Below are 14,750 nucleotides of genomic sequence, written 5' to 3' on the forward strand. Positions count from 1 at the left end.
TCTGCTATCCTGTGACTAATTAATCTTTATTATCTTTGTGTGCTCGCTAACCCCATCTTAGAAGCGGGTCGTTTGCCTCAACCGATGGACAAACGCCCGGCCGGAGTCGCATCCCCGTATTAAAGGATCACCATACTAACTGTAATCTCAATAGGTAATTCATACTAAACTACTATGCTTTTATAGTTTTTCGTTTGTATTGTTGTTCTCTATAGGTAGTTTTAAAATTGAATGTTTTGTTTGCTTGTGGTTGTTTCGTTTTGCTTAGTGAAGGTTTTGTAGTTGTTTTCCAAATTAGATTAGTATTCCGAATTGTTTTTTGTGTAATTTTCTTTTTTGGGTTGTATTTGTTGATTTTTAGTGCTTACATAATAGACTTACCCTGTTATTCATAAAAAAATATATATACTTTAGGTTAAAGTATGCTTCACCTTTTTTATGAATAACAGAGTAAGAATTGAATAGCGTGTAATGTTTTGTTATTTTAAATGTAGGCAAAGAACGCCGTCGGGAAGTACTACACCGGTTCGATCAGGACAGCAGACCGCCGTGACGCGGTTACTGCGGAAGCCTTCGGATGCGTCTGACAACGGCGCCCCCGCCACCCCCACTTCCCGACGTGGAACTCCAGCATCTTCACGAACAACGGAGAAACGCGAACCATTCCGATTGTAGACGATATTATAAACAAAATGCCAATTTAACGCAATCATAGCGTTATTTTTAAATATATTATTAATTTGAAAATAATGCCGTGATTGTTACCTATGATATGCTAGTCGCTGCGATAGTTAGTCAATTTGTCGCTCAGTTTTTTTCGCAAATTTGTAATCGTATTATACGCCAAAATAAATTTAAATGTACCCCACCATTCAAAACGTAAGTCGGAGCGGCTAGCAAAGCATGGAGGCAAGTGCCCATTTATTATATAAATAATAATACTAACAATGAATTAACCAATTCGCGAATTAAGCCAAGCTTACAATCGAATTTGCGAATGTGGCTTTTTATTTAAGTGAAAACAATAGATGGTAGTAGTAAAACTTAAAGTCTGCACTTGTTGCCTTGTATACTTATTTTTTTTCTACGATTCGTGCGTTATTGTACACGTTGGACTATTTTATTTATTTTGTGCTGTCAGTATTCCCCATTACGTTCGATTTTTAGCAAATTATCAAAACTTTGTGAATATTCCCCCTGTTTCTCTTATTTATTGTCAACGTTGCCATAATTGTTAGTGTATGTTTTGTATGTTATACGTATTAGCGTCTCTGCGGAGACTCGGAAAAGTGTGATTTATAACCTTTTTTGTAATATTTTCTTTTAGGGACCATTTTGTTGATGAACTAAGAAGATAGGAGATTGTTGGTGACTGCTTTTGACATAATCGCAATCTGACTCATAGTTACGCCAGACTATGTTCTCCGATAGAAGTGTTGAAAGATGTCACTTACAATATGTTAAGGTGATAATAGCATTATTTATAAATATTTTCTTTTGTAATGCACAATCATGGTTTCATTTAGATTCTTTTTGTGTTCAATTTTTGTTGTGATGTATTTCTATCTACCGATCTTTATCGTACATTTATGTATATGTTAATTTTTGCACAATTTATTGTTGTGAAGGTATCTTTCAGCAGGTAAATGGCAAGTGCCTTCGACTGTCGCCAGAGTCGCTGGTATTTGTTGTGTTTATCGAAAATATGCTCATGTTAAATTCCACAGCGGATTTTTATTTTTAAGTGAATTAACTGAAGTACACGTTGTCGCAAAAGACATTTACTTAATAAAAGCTAAGTTCTACTTTTGTATAAGAAGTAAAATGCTTCTAAATGTAACCTTCCTTGATTTATAATGTTAACCAACTTTCTCATGTTAATTTTTTATTATTATAAATCTGACTCTATTCTTAAGCCATTCATTTATTATTAGAGTTATTAAACTATTAATCTGGTCATTTTTATTTAAATCATTGTTGTATTTGTTAAATATAAAATCAAAGCAAATTTACTAAAGAGCTTGCAATTTTTGTATAAAATAATGATCCTGAACAGCCGCAGTCTTAAAATCTCATATTGATTTCAAAATATAAAATAAAGAATAACAAACATTATGTGCTTGTTTTATTTATTTCACGATAGTAACTGTCGTCCAACTGTTGGACTCCTGCTTTGTAGCTGTATCATGAAAGAAAATGAAATTCAACAATATCAGGAATTTCTTGAAATAAAACTCGTAGCACGTGATTGCCTCCATTCAGTCTCAATTTTTTGCACGATGCCGTGTAAGCATGGGAAAAAGACAGGATGTGGACGTAAGTAACGTGCTATGCGTTTATATGTTTCGTGGTAGTCCAATAAAGTCAGTAGTCATAATACTGTGTGAATAACACAATTGAGAATTCGGTGCACTATTACATAATCATAGCTAATCGACAAAATGTAATTGATCATGATATATGCATGATCAGATAACTAGCTTGTAATATTTTTAACAAGAAACTAACACATCATTACTCCCGTTAAACGGAGAACCGTTAATCACGAATAACAGCGTTATTTAAACACTGGCAATACAATATTAAATGTCGAATGGTGACAATTGTTTTTGTTTGACGTTTTCTATTTGACATGTCATGAGTAATGGATGATTCGTAAGATTTGTTTTCATCACTTCAATAAAATAATAGCTATAAAGAAGTTAATATAATTGTTAAATAATATGGTTGGCTACAACATGGATGGACCAGCGAGGGACCGAGTTATGCGGTTGATGGAGGATAAAGATCGTATAGAGCGGGAGATAGCTGAGTGTAATGCGGTACTTGAAACCAATAATGTTGGGATGTCCGACCCGCTAGTGGACGCAGAAGGCTTTCCGCGAGGAGATATTGACGTCTACAGGGTCAGGCATGCCCGGCACCGTATAATCTGTAAGTAATTCCTCGAGTAATCCTGCAAGCCTATCCTCAATTTTTACGGAACTATTCAAATGTCACTCAGTTCTACTTAGGAACCTGAAGTTTGTATTAAAAATTTATTGGTACCAATTTGTGGTGTATCAATGGTCGCGAAAACATATTCGCAAAATAAAATATATGATATTTTATGTGAACTATCACATATCATTATCACATCATACAAAATACTAATTTTGTATGACTCCTGAAGGGCCTTGCGGATAGTGTGACCTGAGAAAAATAATCCGAAAAGCTCACATAATTTACCTTGCCCATTATACTACAATTTGACCTAGTTAAGCAGCCAGCAACTAAACAAGAATTCTAATTGAAGTATGAATGAAAATCTGTAAAATCAAAAACATTTTCTCACAGGCTTACAAAATGATCACAAAGAGATAATGAAAAGGATAGAGAGAGGTCTCGCTGAAGTACATTCAAATCTGATTGGAGCTAATGGCGAAGGGCCTTCAGTGCCACAGCCTATGGTCAATGGGAACGGTCATGTCACTCACATACCTGTGAATATCAGTCATTTGAGCATTGGCCACCAGAATGGAGACAGTAATGATAGGCCATTTGCAACAGTTGGACCTGTTCATGATGGGTCTCCTGCTGATGTTGCCGTGAGTATAATATTTTAATTGCATCTCCGGTATAATATAATGTCATCAGGGACTCCAAATGTTAACAAACACACTCTCGAGCTAGGATCTGTATTCGGTATATTAACATTGTATAGATGCAAGTCTTAAGTTTATGTAATTTTTTTTTTGTGGAATAAAAATATTTTCTTTCTTTCTTAGCCTTTAATATCAGCCTACTCGTAAATCCGCTACTGATGCAGGTTAATTTGCACCCACTTCTAATTCTCAAATGGAAGAAGCAAACAAATTTAGAAAATTTGTATTCTGCTTTTAATTTTTTTTTTTTTTTGGTAGGTTATATTTTATAATAAACATTTTCCCTGATATTAAATTATCAACAATCATTGAAATAGAGTTGATAAAATCTGTTTATATTATTTTAGTTTTTTGCCTGATTTACGAGTAGATGATGATTTCGAAATTCTAGCTAAGCATGCTATTTCATTTTGACAAAAGTTTTACATTCATAATTTCCAGGGCCTTACAACGGACGATGAGATCCTCCAGTTCGGCTCCATCAACCACACAAACTTCTCAGACATGACCCAGATCAACGATCTGGTGTCCCACTCCGTTGGACAGAGGATCCATGTTAAAGTGCGGAGACAGGAGCATGTGCTCACACTTACAGTGGTCCCGAGGCCGTGGCAACAGCCTGGTTTGCTTGGGTGCCAGATTCGAAGAATTATGTTATGAATTTTAGATGTACATACCAATTCGCAAAGTGTGATTTGGTGAAGCGTTTATTATCCGTTCAATTTATTGTTTACTAGCTTTTACACGAAGCCTTTGCCTTTGAATGACCCAGTGCCGTGTCATTGATAATGTCCATTCCAAATTCAATCAAAAAATCCTTAACAAATGTCCATTTCACGCATTGGTACATACATCGTATTTTATGTATTTACTTTGTAAATTTAGTATGTTTATAATGTAAATGTAAATATTTATTATTTCTATGTATACTGATATAATAAAGTTTACCACTTGGTACTGGCTCTCAGAGCATTTCGACCGCTGCGGTCGCGCTGTCATTACAATTTTTCAAATTTTAACAAAGACAAGAATTAGTTTTACTATGTGACTTTACAATAATTAATCTGTACTGTAATTTACAGATCGTAATGACAGCGCGGCCGCAGCTGTCGAAACGCTCTGAGTACCACCTAATAATTATATTTTACACCAATTGGTAGCTGAATTTGAATTAATCGTCTTCAGAAGTCTTATCTGTTGAATGTTCAGGATATCCTAATTCCTAACACTATAACTTCCTAAACTGGTTTCCTAAGTTTGTTTATATACTAGTCGACTATTGACAATCGGTGCACAATTTTTTACGCCGTTATACTAAAGTATCTGAGCCGATGTGTTATATTTAGATCTTCCTAACATAAACAATTCAACAAAGTTTTTGAGGATGTATGTGTGCATGTTTGTACACTTTCACGCAAAATCTACTGGATGGATTGTTATGAAATTTGGTACACGGGTAGAATATAACCTGGAATAAGACATAGGGTACACTTTTCATCCTGAAATTTCCACGGGAGCGAAGCTCCGGGGAAAGCTAGTTGTAAATGAATCAATAAAAATTATTTGATTGAAAATCTGTTTACTTATAAAAAGTTTATTACAAAATTGTACTTAAAACCTGCAATGTTACAAAATTAGCGATAAGGTGCATTTCTTTGTATTAAAATCTTAAAAGTTCTTTGAAAGTACATCGTATGTTCCATCCAACGCCGCACCGTCGCCGAGCTCGACACATGCCGAGCGCATGTACCGCAATGATAAACCAGCAATGTATATATAGCGAATCCGCCAAAGTTTGGCAAACTGTACGACGACAGTGTGGAGCCGGTTTTATACATTTATAAAAATAAGTTAAAAATAAATTTTGTGATTTATAATCATGGCCTTGGATTTTTTCTTCACCAGTTGCAGCGTCTCAACCTTTTTGTCCGTAATGATATTGGATTCTTCAGAATCTTCCTCGATTTCTGATTCCGAATCCATGTGCTTCATGGTGCAGTCGAAATAAAGCTTGTCCTCCACCAGTCTGTAGTCGGGCTTTGTGATTGTGCCCCGGACGCAGTCGTGGTAGTGGCAGACTATCTTTTCTTGCTCATAGGTTTCACAGGAACCTGGGAGTAAATTTGTTTACTGATTAGTAGTAATTATGATGATGCTATTTTTTCCCGTAGAAATTACTGGTTGGATTTGATGATATATTTTTTTTTGTTTTGTATGTACTGGTTGGAATTTTTGAGTAGGTATATAGTCAACTATAGACAACTAAATATAGACAACTTAACGAATTAAGATTTGAACACGTTACAATTCGTGCCACGAAAGAAGAAACCGACATGTCTATTGTTAGGTAGACCATTTTATAGAAAAAATAATACTTTTACAACTTCCCGGACCATCTCATACAAAGTGGCAGATTGAGCCTTGTAAAACTCCACGGTGACGGACAAAAGACATTACCAGTGTCCAATTCTCGTGTAGGTACCTATTATGTCTAATACGCAATTCACTTGTGCGAGCGGAACGGAAGATGTGAAAAAGTGTGTAGTATTTCTGACTACGGTACCTGGTCTCTGCACCCTGACAGTGAGCACTGCCCGCTCGGGAGCCATGTTCTTGAAGTAGACGAGGTAGCAGGCCAGCATCGTGCCCGTCCTGCCTCGCCCGTGGCGGCAGTGCACGCCCACCACCTGACAAAATATAGATGAGCATGTCGCCCGCGTGATTTCCCACGGGAGAAGTTATTTTTCCGAGTCTGAAACGGTTCTCCGACAATGACACGCAGAAGAGTTCTGTCGTTCAAACGCCCGATGTCGATACATTCTGTCGACGAAACGTACGTAGACGAAGCAATTGTCGGAAACCAACTTTCCTACTTTCGTATTTATGATATTAGGATTAGGATAAATGAATGGAAAACACACTCGACTTTCGCATATACTATTATATTAGTATATATATATATTAATTACCTATCTTTCTTAGCCCAGTCCAGAATCTGCGTAATAAATATCTACTAATTTTGAAGAATCGTCTTTATCGACGTATTTCCTCATAGCTGAGGGTCGTGGGTATTACATGGATTGAAACACACAACTACTTTCTTGGCACTATTAATGTAGTGGTTTGTCACTGCCTTCTTCGGTATTTCACAAGCAAGTTAATAATCAACCAGTGTGCAGATTTCCTCACGATGTTTTCCTTCACCGGAAGCAGGTGGTGGTCTATAAAAACTATTGTTTGAGTCACATTGGTACACAAACTCATGTAGGATTCAAACCTGGGTGGGACCTTTCGATTCACAGGTGGGCGGATAAGGATCGGTTGTGATCATAAAAGTAATCGTTGAGGATATATAATGATTAGGTATCATTGATCGGTGCTTTCGATTGTGATCTTCTGCGAATGCAGACACTACAGAAAATCTTAAAATTACTAGAAATTGGGTCACTGAGCAATAAAAAAAGTTGTATTTACCTCTCCTCTGATCTCGGCTCGTTCACATATCTCAATGAACTTCAAGATCTGCTTCAACGTCGGCGTCCCAAACTCCTTCACTCTGATCTCGGACCAGCCCAGCTTCTTCTCACACTGCAAAATGGGGGGTCTCCTCTCTGGAGATAACGTTATCAAATGATCCACCCCTGCATCCGATATATAGTTTAAATTCTCCACCGTCTGAGGCCATCCCATAGCGGCGATTTTGTTTTCAATAAACCATGAGAAATTGTACGGGGGATAGCATTCGTACTCTTTCTTTTCGGGTATTGGCGTCTCTTTTTTCTCTGCTTCTTCTTTATGCTCGTCTGCGTATTTGTATAATAGCTTCGCTAGTTTTACATTCGGTCTGTAACTTATCATGTTTAGGACTTAACAGTTAGGTACTTTTTATTTCAGTCTTAGATAGTAGGTGGATGGTAGCGTTAGTTTGATATTTTAATCCACATTCAATAAAACCTGAAAATAAAATAACAATTATAGTAAATTAATGAAGATTGCCATTGAATACTTTTTTTCTTTGAAACAAAAACAAAATGGTGGTAAGTAAGTACTTATGTCCTCCAATCTGCAGTCGTACAATACTTTAAAAAATTCACAATTCAATTTTAATTTCATCATTCGTGTACTTACTTACCTAGTCCAGTAGGTATTTTAGGCTCAATCTCAATCCGAGGTCGATGCACTATAATTATCCTTAAGGTAAAGGAACTTGAAACTTTCATTTTAGAATGAGAAAATATAAATATTTACCTTTTTGTGAATCGGTTTTCACATCACGAGTTATTCTTTATTTATTAACTATCCATTCACACACAAACCTATCGTCACTTCCGAAACAATACAGAGCAATATAATTTTAATACAGCGCTCCTCAAACTGTCATTGTTACTGTCAGTATTAGAGAAAATGGAGGGAGTATAGTAGTACTTAGTGGAAAACTCAGGCACGGCGTTTTCTCCTTCCGCCTAGCAAACCCAAATACTTGAAGGATCCGTACCCAAAGGGAAAAATGTTGCTCTTATTAATTTTGCTCTGCTGTCTATTAGAACTACTGAAAAAAAATCACAAAATGTGTATACTTACCCATAAATGAATAATGTTATTGCGAACACTGGTGTCAGATTTTATTCAAGTCGCCTAACGGCATAAACACTAGTGGAATAAAGTGTCAACCACCTTCTCTTAAGAAAAAAAGCTTTTACAGGTTGATCACTTAAAAAAATAAGAACGCATACCCATTTTTTATAGTTTTTGTCATATTTTGAGAACATATGTTCGATCTATTTCAACACTGCTCCGCCAGACGAGTCTTCGAGTTTGGACGCGTGCCATCTTGGCATCAGCTTTGACATTTGCTGAAGCACCACCTACTGCCAATTGTAAATACTGATTGGATTGGATACTTTGACCCTTGTGTTGCGATATCATCTTGTGATTGTCCTCATAGTTACCTCCCATGGTGATTTCGGGATAAAAACTTGCCCTAAATGCTATTTCAGATTTCTATGAAACCAGTCCAGTGATATTTACGCGATTGAGTAGGTACCTAATAAACATCATACACTCACCTTCCAACTTACGCATTTATAATATCATTGAGATTACGTCATTTTTATTGTTTCTTCTTTAGTTATAAAGTAATTATGTACGAATTTTTTGACGATGAACGATTGGTGTTGAAAATTCGTCGTGGCACCAGCTTATTGTAAAAAAACTCGCATTTTATATCTTTATACTGGTCTCGACTCAACGTTATTAAACTTCATAATTTCCTATCATGCCGGTTCTACACTATCGCGGACCAGTTCGTCAAACTTTGACGGATTCGTTACACATATTGCTGGTTTTTTAATGCAGTAAATAGAAGTACTCATACAAACTACGCTATGTTTTTATGTAGTCTTTATCAGATCGGATAAATACACTTGTGTGTGTAAACTTAAACGAGATATGTACAATAACCAGATTTCTGTAGGACTATATTAAGAGCTATAACGTCACACTTCAGTTTGCCAAGTTCCCAAATTGATGGCTGCTGGAACTGCAATATACCTACCTACCTAATTATAATGAAGATACTGCGCGGTAACTATTTACAGACAGGAACTTATAAATAACATAAATATAGTGGTGACAACATTGAACTAAGCTAACATTTTATCGATGTGTGGCAAAAATACATAACTACCTAAGCATATTTACATATTTTTTTTCTTAATTACATTCAAATACTTAATTTATTCAGAATTTCTTTATAAAATACAGACCTTTTCTTGGTTTATAAGAGATAAAGTGCTAAAACAGAAAGAAGTAAATTTAATTTACTAAATCTTACTAAGGTAAACAAACGTAAGAACTTTTGTAAGTAGGTACCACATCTTCTTTTTAAGTCTTGGTTCTTTATTGTACAGCCGTGATGTCATTTTCACACTGTACTTAATTTCTTGTTATGTAATAAAGTGCATAAACGTACCCAAAGAGATTACTGCAGGCAATTGAGACAAGACAAGGAAAAACAATTGGCCCTTAACCTTTAACTTTATGAAATTCTTGATTGAAGGAACAGTCGATGCTCGGAGAAAGAAAATCACGAGGGATCATGAAGCCGTTGAATGAAGGGCCGTGTTGTATTTAGAATGGTAAAACGATGGCAGAGGACACACAACGTGTATGATTGGCCACCTGCACTCAGAAGGATCTGTATGACGCCACAGATAATGCTGAATCGGCGGCATCCTATTAATCTTCATAAATGATTCGCCGAGACATGTTAAGAAGAATAATACTTGATCGTTATGATGTTAATAAGACATCTAAAGGGTTACCAGCTAACCTGTCCCTCAGGAGTTACGGGGAACTAGGTGAAATGGTCCTAGTATGGGTTGACTGATCACGCGTCTGGTGCTCGCACAGGCGTCCCCAAAAAGTAATAAAAAAAGCGAAGTTGCTCAAATGAAAAAGTTTAAAGTTAAAAAAGAGGTTTATTAAAAGGTAAATCAAACAACTTTCTTGGTGCTCTCCTTGGCAGTTTCAATGAATTCCTCCATCACGTCACCGCTCACTCCGAACTTCAGGGGGTTGTCCTCCGTCAAGTACTCGAAGTATTTCCCAACTGCCTCTTCGTGCTCGGGGAAGTCCAGGGATCCTGATGAAAGGATATAGTAAATTAGCAGCACCCCGTGGTGTTACCGGCGGCGGCGTAACTATTTAAAAAATGCACAGAAGTTTTTTTAGACACAGTAGCGCCATCTACTTTATAATGAGCCATTGACTATCAGACTTTTCGACCCAATTCCACGGGAATTGCGTATTTTCGGGTTAAAAAGTATGCTATATGCTAAACCATGAGCTTCCTATACCAAATTTCATAGAAATTGGCCCAGCAGTTTGAGCGTGAAGAAATAACAAAAGATTACTTTCGCCTTTATAGTATTAGTGGATTTATAAAGAGTAGATGACAAAAAGTAGAAAAACGGTCACTTAACGGCTGAGGAAGGCAATGGAAAAACGCTCATCTGAGCGAGATAATATTTTATTTGCAAAACTAAAAAAAAAATTGAATCATACACAAATTTATAATAGAGTGCAAAGCCTTGCTACACACTTCGGCGAACTCCAAACAGATATTAAGTGACTTTTTGTTACCGCAAGCAATTATTTTATTACTTCCAGTAAAAACCACCGTACTTATTCCGATAGTGTATAGTCGGCATTACAGTCATAAGTGAAGCAATGATAGAATGCGTACATAAATTCGTATCGAAATGTGAAAGATCCTCCAAATTCCAAAATTCACAATGTTTTTACGATTTTCAGGCATTTCGGATATATAACAATTTAATTAAAAGATTAAATCAGTTATGTAATATTTAGGTTGATTAAAAACTAGCTAAGTTATCCATTATTTCTAACCTTTAAGCATATAAGTTTAAGGATAGGCAATTTAAAATTAATAATCTCTAATAAGAAAATGTTAAATACAGATCACGATTATTTAATTTGGATTGGCGCCAAAACTTTTGCAGTATTGAAACATTGTATAATTTTATGCGTATTGTCCCAGATGAAAGTGAAATTTGGTGACGTTTTGGTAAAATTATTTAAGAAAACAATAGGATATTATAAAAAAATAGGAATTAAAAAAATAAAAGGAAAAAATATCGTTTCCCGTACCGGGAATCGAACCCGAGCCTCCTGGGTGAAAGCCAGGTATCCTAGCCACTAGACCATACGGGAGATAACAAATGTACCGAATTAGTATTTGGATGCTGCTTGCTGCTATTGAGATGGCTATTGGCCCTCGATAGTAATGTGGGTGTTCGATATGAATGAAGTTATTAAGTTATTTGGAAATAAAATATGTAAATCTAAATTTGTATTATGTATTATTCGATCAGTTTGATTTTACTAATAACTATTACGGCTATAAATTCAAGGTCGTAATGAATGTGTGAAATAAAATATGAAAAATGAAATAAAGAAAAGATGATTATCTGACGCCAAACGGGTTCATTGAAACATACATAAGTACAACACAGACAAAAAGAAAAGAACGAAAAAGGGAAAATGACCAGTTTAAAAAACGGTTGGCTGACGGATACCCTTTGCTAGCAACTACAATGAAACGTCAGCCACATTCACAATGTCACCGACAGGAATGTCGCTTAATTTGGAAAAATTATATATCAATTAATATTAAAAAAAGTAAGGGGACCAAATAAAAAGAAAATCTAGTACTTTAGAATAATATTAGGAAAATGGCTCTTAAAAACTCACCAGGCCTGATCATCCTGATGACGTTCATCGCCTGGTCAGGAAGGAACCGGTGGAAGTGGATCAGGTAGCTGGCCAGCATCACTCCGCTGCGGCTGCGGCCTTGACGGCAGTGGACGCCGATCACCTAGACGAAGACTGTGTGTTAGTAGCAGTCGTGAGACCCACATTTGTTGGGCTGTATTTTACTAATGTTAACAACTTAAATAGTACAAAAAAAACCCGACTTTCAATATTAACTTCGCTACAACTTTTGAACGACTGAACCGTGATTTTGATCAAACATATCTAAGAACCATCACATAAAAAAAACCTAATCCAAATCGGTTCACCCGTTGATGAGCTACGGTGCCACGTACACAGACACAGTTAGGGGTCCAACTTATAACATCCCTCTTTTTGCATCGGGGGTTAAAAACAAAATATGGACTGGATGAATAGGTTAACAATAAATTATGTCAATAAAGACGTGACGATCTTTGGAGTCAAAATGCATTAATAAAGTAAATTGGCTAATAATGAAACGATCAATTAAAGTTACATTTAATTATTGTTATTTAAACACCTTATTTTTTACCAGTCAAGTAGTGCGCTTTGGAAATCGACAGTAGATTTAGCTTAGACTTCTATATGTGATATTTAATCCATGTACAGAAGCTGCTTAGTAAGTAGCTTCTGTACTTGGATGATGATAATGTATTTAGTACTTATTATATATTTATTATACATAGTACTTATTTCTAAAAAAATATATTATATAATAAAGCGATAAGTACTGTCCCCCGAATATAAAGTTACCCTGCGTGGATCTTTATGCCGCGGTAATAGGGAAGAATTTGCAATGACTTTCGGCTATGTTGATGTGCTGTCGACTGTGCTTGATATGTTGATGGTTTCAAACACACTTTTCTTTAGATGTTTTAAAAGTGAGTCAATGTAACTACCTACCTATTAAAATAAAATTTCAGGTAGAGTTTATGCGATAAATGTTGACAGACGAACGGAGGGTAAATGGGGCAAGATGTTAATGAACTAGCAAAACGCAGAGGTAGAGGTCGTTGTCATAATATTTTCAATCTGGGTCACAAACTTACCTCGCCATTTTTATCTGCCCTTTTACAAACGTCAATGAACTTCTTTATCTGCTCTGTTGTGGGAATTTCAAACTCTTCTATGGGTATTTCTGTCCATCTTAACCTCGGAATATCATCAACTGGTGGCTTTTTATCCGCTGTCAATGTGACCAAATGCGTTATACCCTGGTTGGTTAAAAACTTCAAATTTTCTTTATTTCTAGGGAAGGCCATAGCGGCCAATTTTTTAGGAATAACCCATGAGAATTTTAATGGTGGATATGCGTCAACTTCAATCTCTGGAAATGGGTTTTCTGGTATAATAACTGTTAACTCATTTCTGATTTCTTTTTTCGCGCCAGCGAGGTGCTTGTCGTCTTGCTCCGTGATGTCTTCCATCCTAGTGTACACGTGATACTCTTCGTCGGCCATGTTGCACTTCGCTTTCACTGTCACGGAAAATTAAAAAGTTAATTTGGCGCCAACTTTTAAATAATATTTCTCAAACGTGATTTTTCTTATAAATTAATACGAACACTGGCACTTTACACAACTGCAGTTATTTTTTCTGTGGACCATCGGTCTGGGATGGTTATTGTTGACTGACGAAAGGGCGGCAAAACTTGGCACAATCACCTATTTTCTGGAGGAGGATGTAACATTTATTTCTGGAGGCCCACCTTGGACTACGTTAAACATGTCAATGCCAAGGTAAACTTTCGTTTAATTTTGAATCTTACTGGCTGGAAAATAAAGGATTTTGTATTGCAATATTTTTGTTTTACATCTACATTTTGTGTTGGTTGATCGTAAAGCATTTACGCCAAAACATCTGTTGTCGGACGTCGTTATAAAAAAATAATGTGCTGTAAAGATGAATTAGATACCAAAACACGGATTTGTGTGACGATGTCTACAAAAACAAAACAGATGACGCCTGTGCCCAAGATTTATTTCAATGAGCAATGACGTCGGTATACAAACTTGCTGTCAGTCAGTACCTAAATGTGAACGAGACGGGAACATCATTTGCTCTGCGTAGACAGTACCACATTGAAATAAATAATACTTCAGTCCTACGTGTTCGTTTACGATAATGAAATATTTATGTACACATATTCGCTATTCAGCATCATATCAACCTCGAAAGTCACAGCTTCAAAACCGTTTTTGCCAAATTTCCTAGTTACAGCCTACCCCCATAAAAACAGTCCTGGTAAATATGTAGTTATTTGCATGTAATATATATTTATACCAAAACAATACTTACATCAGTCTCGTTACGCTCGCAGACACTGAAATTAAAACTAACACTGATACATCACCTGCATATAGGCACATAAAGATTTATTATTATTAAACGTATTAATAACCATGCCAAATGCGACTTTAAGCACTAAAGAATAAAGTGCATATAAATTTTGGCATACATGTAGATGTTGGCATTGCTTGGCTTCAGATATGGGCTAAGGGCTAGTCAGAAAGATTGACGTGATATTGGCTGATGACAATTATTACCACACGGATAACTGTGTCATGTATCATGTTCTGTATACGAATACAGAAGATGGTAATAAGTGTCATAGTGCATTTAAAATGATAGTTTTGTATAGCGAACTTTAACAATATATTAACGAAACTTTATTATTTAAATAGCTGCTGACGTTTCAACGATTTTGCAGCGGCCTTTTCAAAGTGTTAATTAAGTTAAGTCATCTAAGAATAATAAAAAATAATTTGACACTTTTGTGAATTTAACAAA

General features: G+C 36.0%; 4 protein-coding genes and 1 non-coding gene across 51 annotated transcripts in view; 2 read left to right on the top strand and 3 right to left on the bottom strand.

The window, feature by feature from the left end:
* Positions 1–2,115, top strand: part of shot (short stop) — a 248,344-nt gene extending 246,229 nt beyond the window's left edge. For 30 of the 44 annotated variants that reach the window (XM_053762603.2, XM_053762607.2, XM_053762631.2 and 27 more), the window contains 2 exons: positions 62–154; positions 495–2,115. In XM_053762603.2, the coding sequence (XP_053618578.1) occupies positions 62–154; positions 495–675 (274 nt within the window). In that variant the 3' untranslated portion in view covers positions 676–2,115. The remainder of the gene's footprint in view (positions 1–61; positions 155–494) is intronic. The other 14 variants (XM_053762630.2, XM_053762597.2, XM_053762611.2 and 11 more) reach the window with 1 other exon arrangement.
* A 507-nt stretch (positions 2,116–2,622) lies between these two features.
* LOC128679837 (uncharacterized protein) lies at positions 2,623–5,528 on the top strand. Its single transcript, XM_053762295.1, has 3 exons — positions 2,623–2,934; positions 3,337–3,587; positions 4,086–5,528. The coding sequence occupies exons 1-3, from the start codon at positions 2,724–2,726 to the stop codon at positions 4,302–4,304; spliced, it is 681 nt and encodes a 226-aa protein (XP_053618270.1). The 5' UTR covers positions 2,623–2,723; the 3' UTR covers positions 4,305–5,528.
* LOC128679835 (dual specificity protein phosphatase 23-like) lies at positions 4,360–8,038 on the bottom strand. Of its 2 annotated transcripts, none has more exons than XM_053762293.1 (4): positions 7,893–8,038; positions 7,119–7,598; positions 6,208–6,331; positions 4,360–5,755 (listed from the first exon to the last, which is right to left on the bottom strand). In XM_053762293.1, exons 2-4 carry the CDS (start codon positions 7,500–7,502, stop codon positions 5,496–5,498), a joined length of 768 nt encoding a protein of 255 aa, XP_053618268.1. In that variant the 5' UTR covers positions 7,503–7,598; positions 7,893–8,038; the 3' UTR covers positions 4,360–5,495. The 2 variants fall into 2 exon arrangements, with proteins under 2 accessions (XP_053618268.1, XP_053618269.1); XM_053762294.2 differs by having other exon boundaries at positions 7,777–8,000.
* Positions 8,039–9,953: 1,915 nt separating this feature from the next.
* On the bottom strand, positions 9,954–14,350 carry LOC128679935 (dual specificity protein phosphatase 23-like). Of its 3 annotated transcripts, none has more exons than XM_053762470.1 (4): positions 14,259–14,350; positions 13,010–13,437; positions 11,919–12,042; positions 9,954–10,287 (listed from the first exon to the last, which is right to left on the bottom strand). In XM_053762470.1, exons 2-4 carry the CDS (start codon positions 13,418–13,420, stop codon positions 10,139–10,141), a joined length of 684 nt encoding a protein of 227 aa, XP_053618445.1. In that variant the 5' UTR covers positions 13,421–13,437; positions 14,259–14,350; the 3' UTR covers positions 9,954–10,138. The 3 variants fall into 3 exon arrangements, with proteins under 3 accessions (XP_053618445.1, XP_064292791.1, XP_053618444.1); XM_064436721.1 differs by lacking the exon at positions 14,259–14,350 and adding an exon at positions 13,990–14,032; XM_053762469.2 differs by lacking the exon at positions 14,259–14,350 and adding an exon at positions 13,525–13,701.
* On the bottom strand, positions 11,307–11,378 carry TRNAE-UUC (transfer RNA glutamic acid (anticodon UUC)). Its single transcript has one exon. It is a non-coding gene; the product is annotated as a tRNA-Glu (tRNA).
* Positions 14,351–14,750: the final 400 nt, after the last annotated feature.

This window comes from Plodia interpunctella, chromosome 22 (assembly GCF_027563975.2).
Source record: "Plodia interpunctella isolate USDA-ARS_2022_Savannah chromosome 22, ilPloInte3.2, whole genome shotgun sequence".
In the NCBI taxonomy this organism is placed as follows: domain Eukaryota; kingdom Metazoa; phylum Arthropoda; class Insecta; order Lepidoptera; family Pyralidae; genus Plodia; species Plodia interpunctella.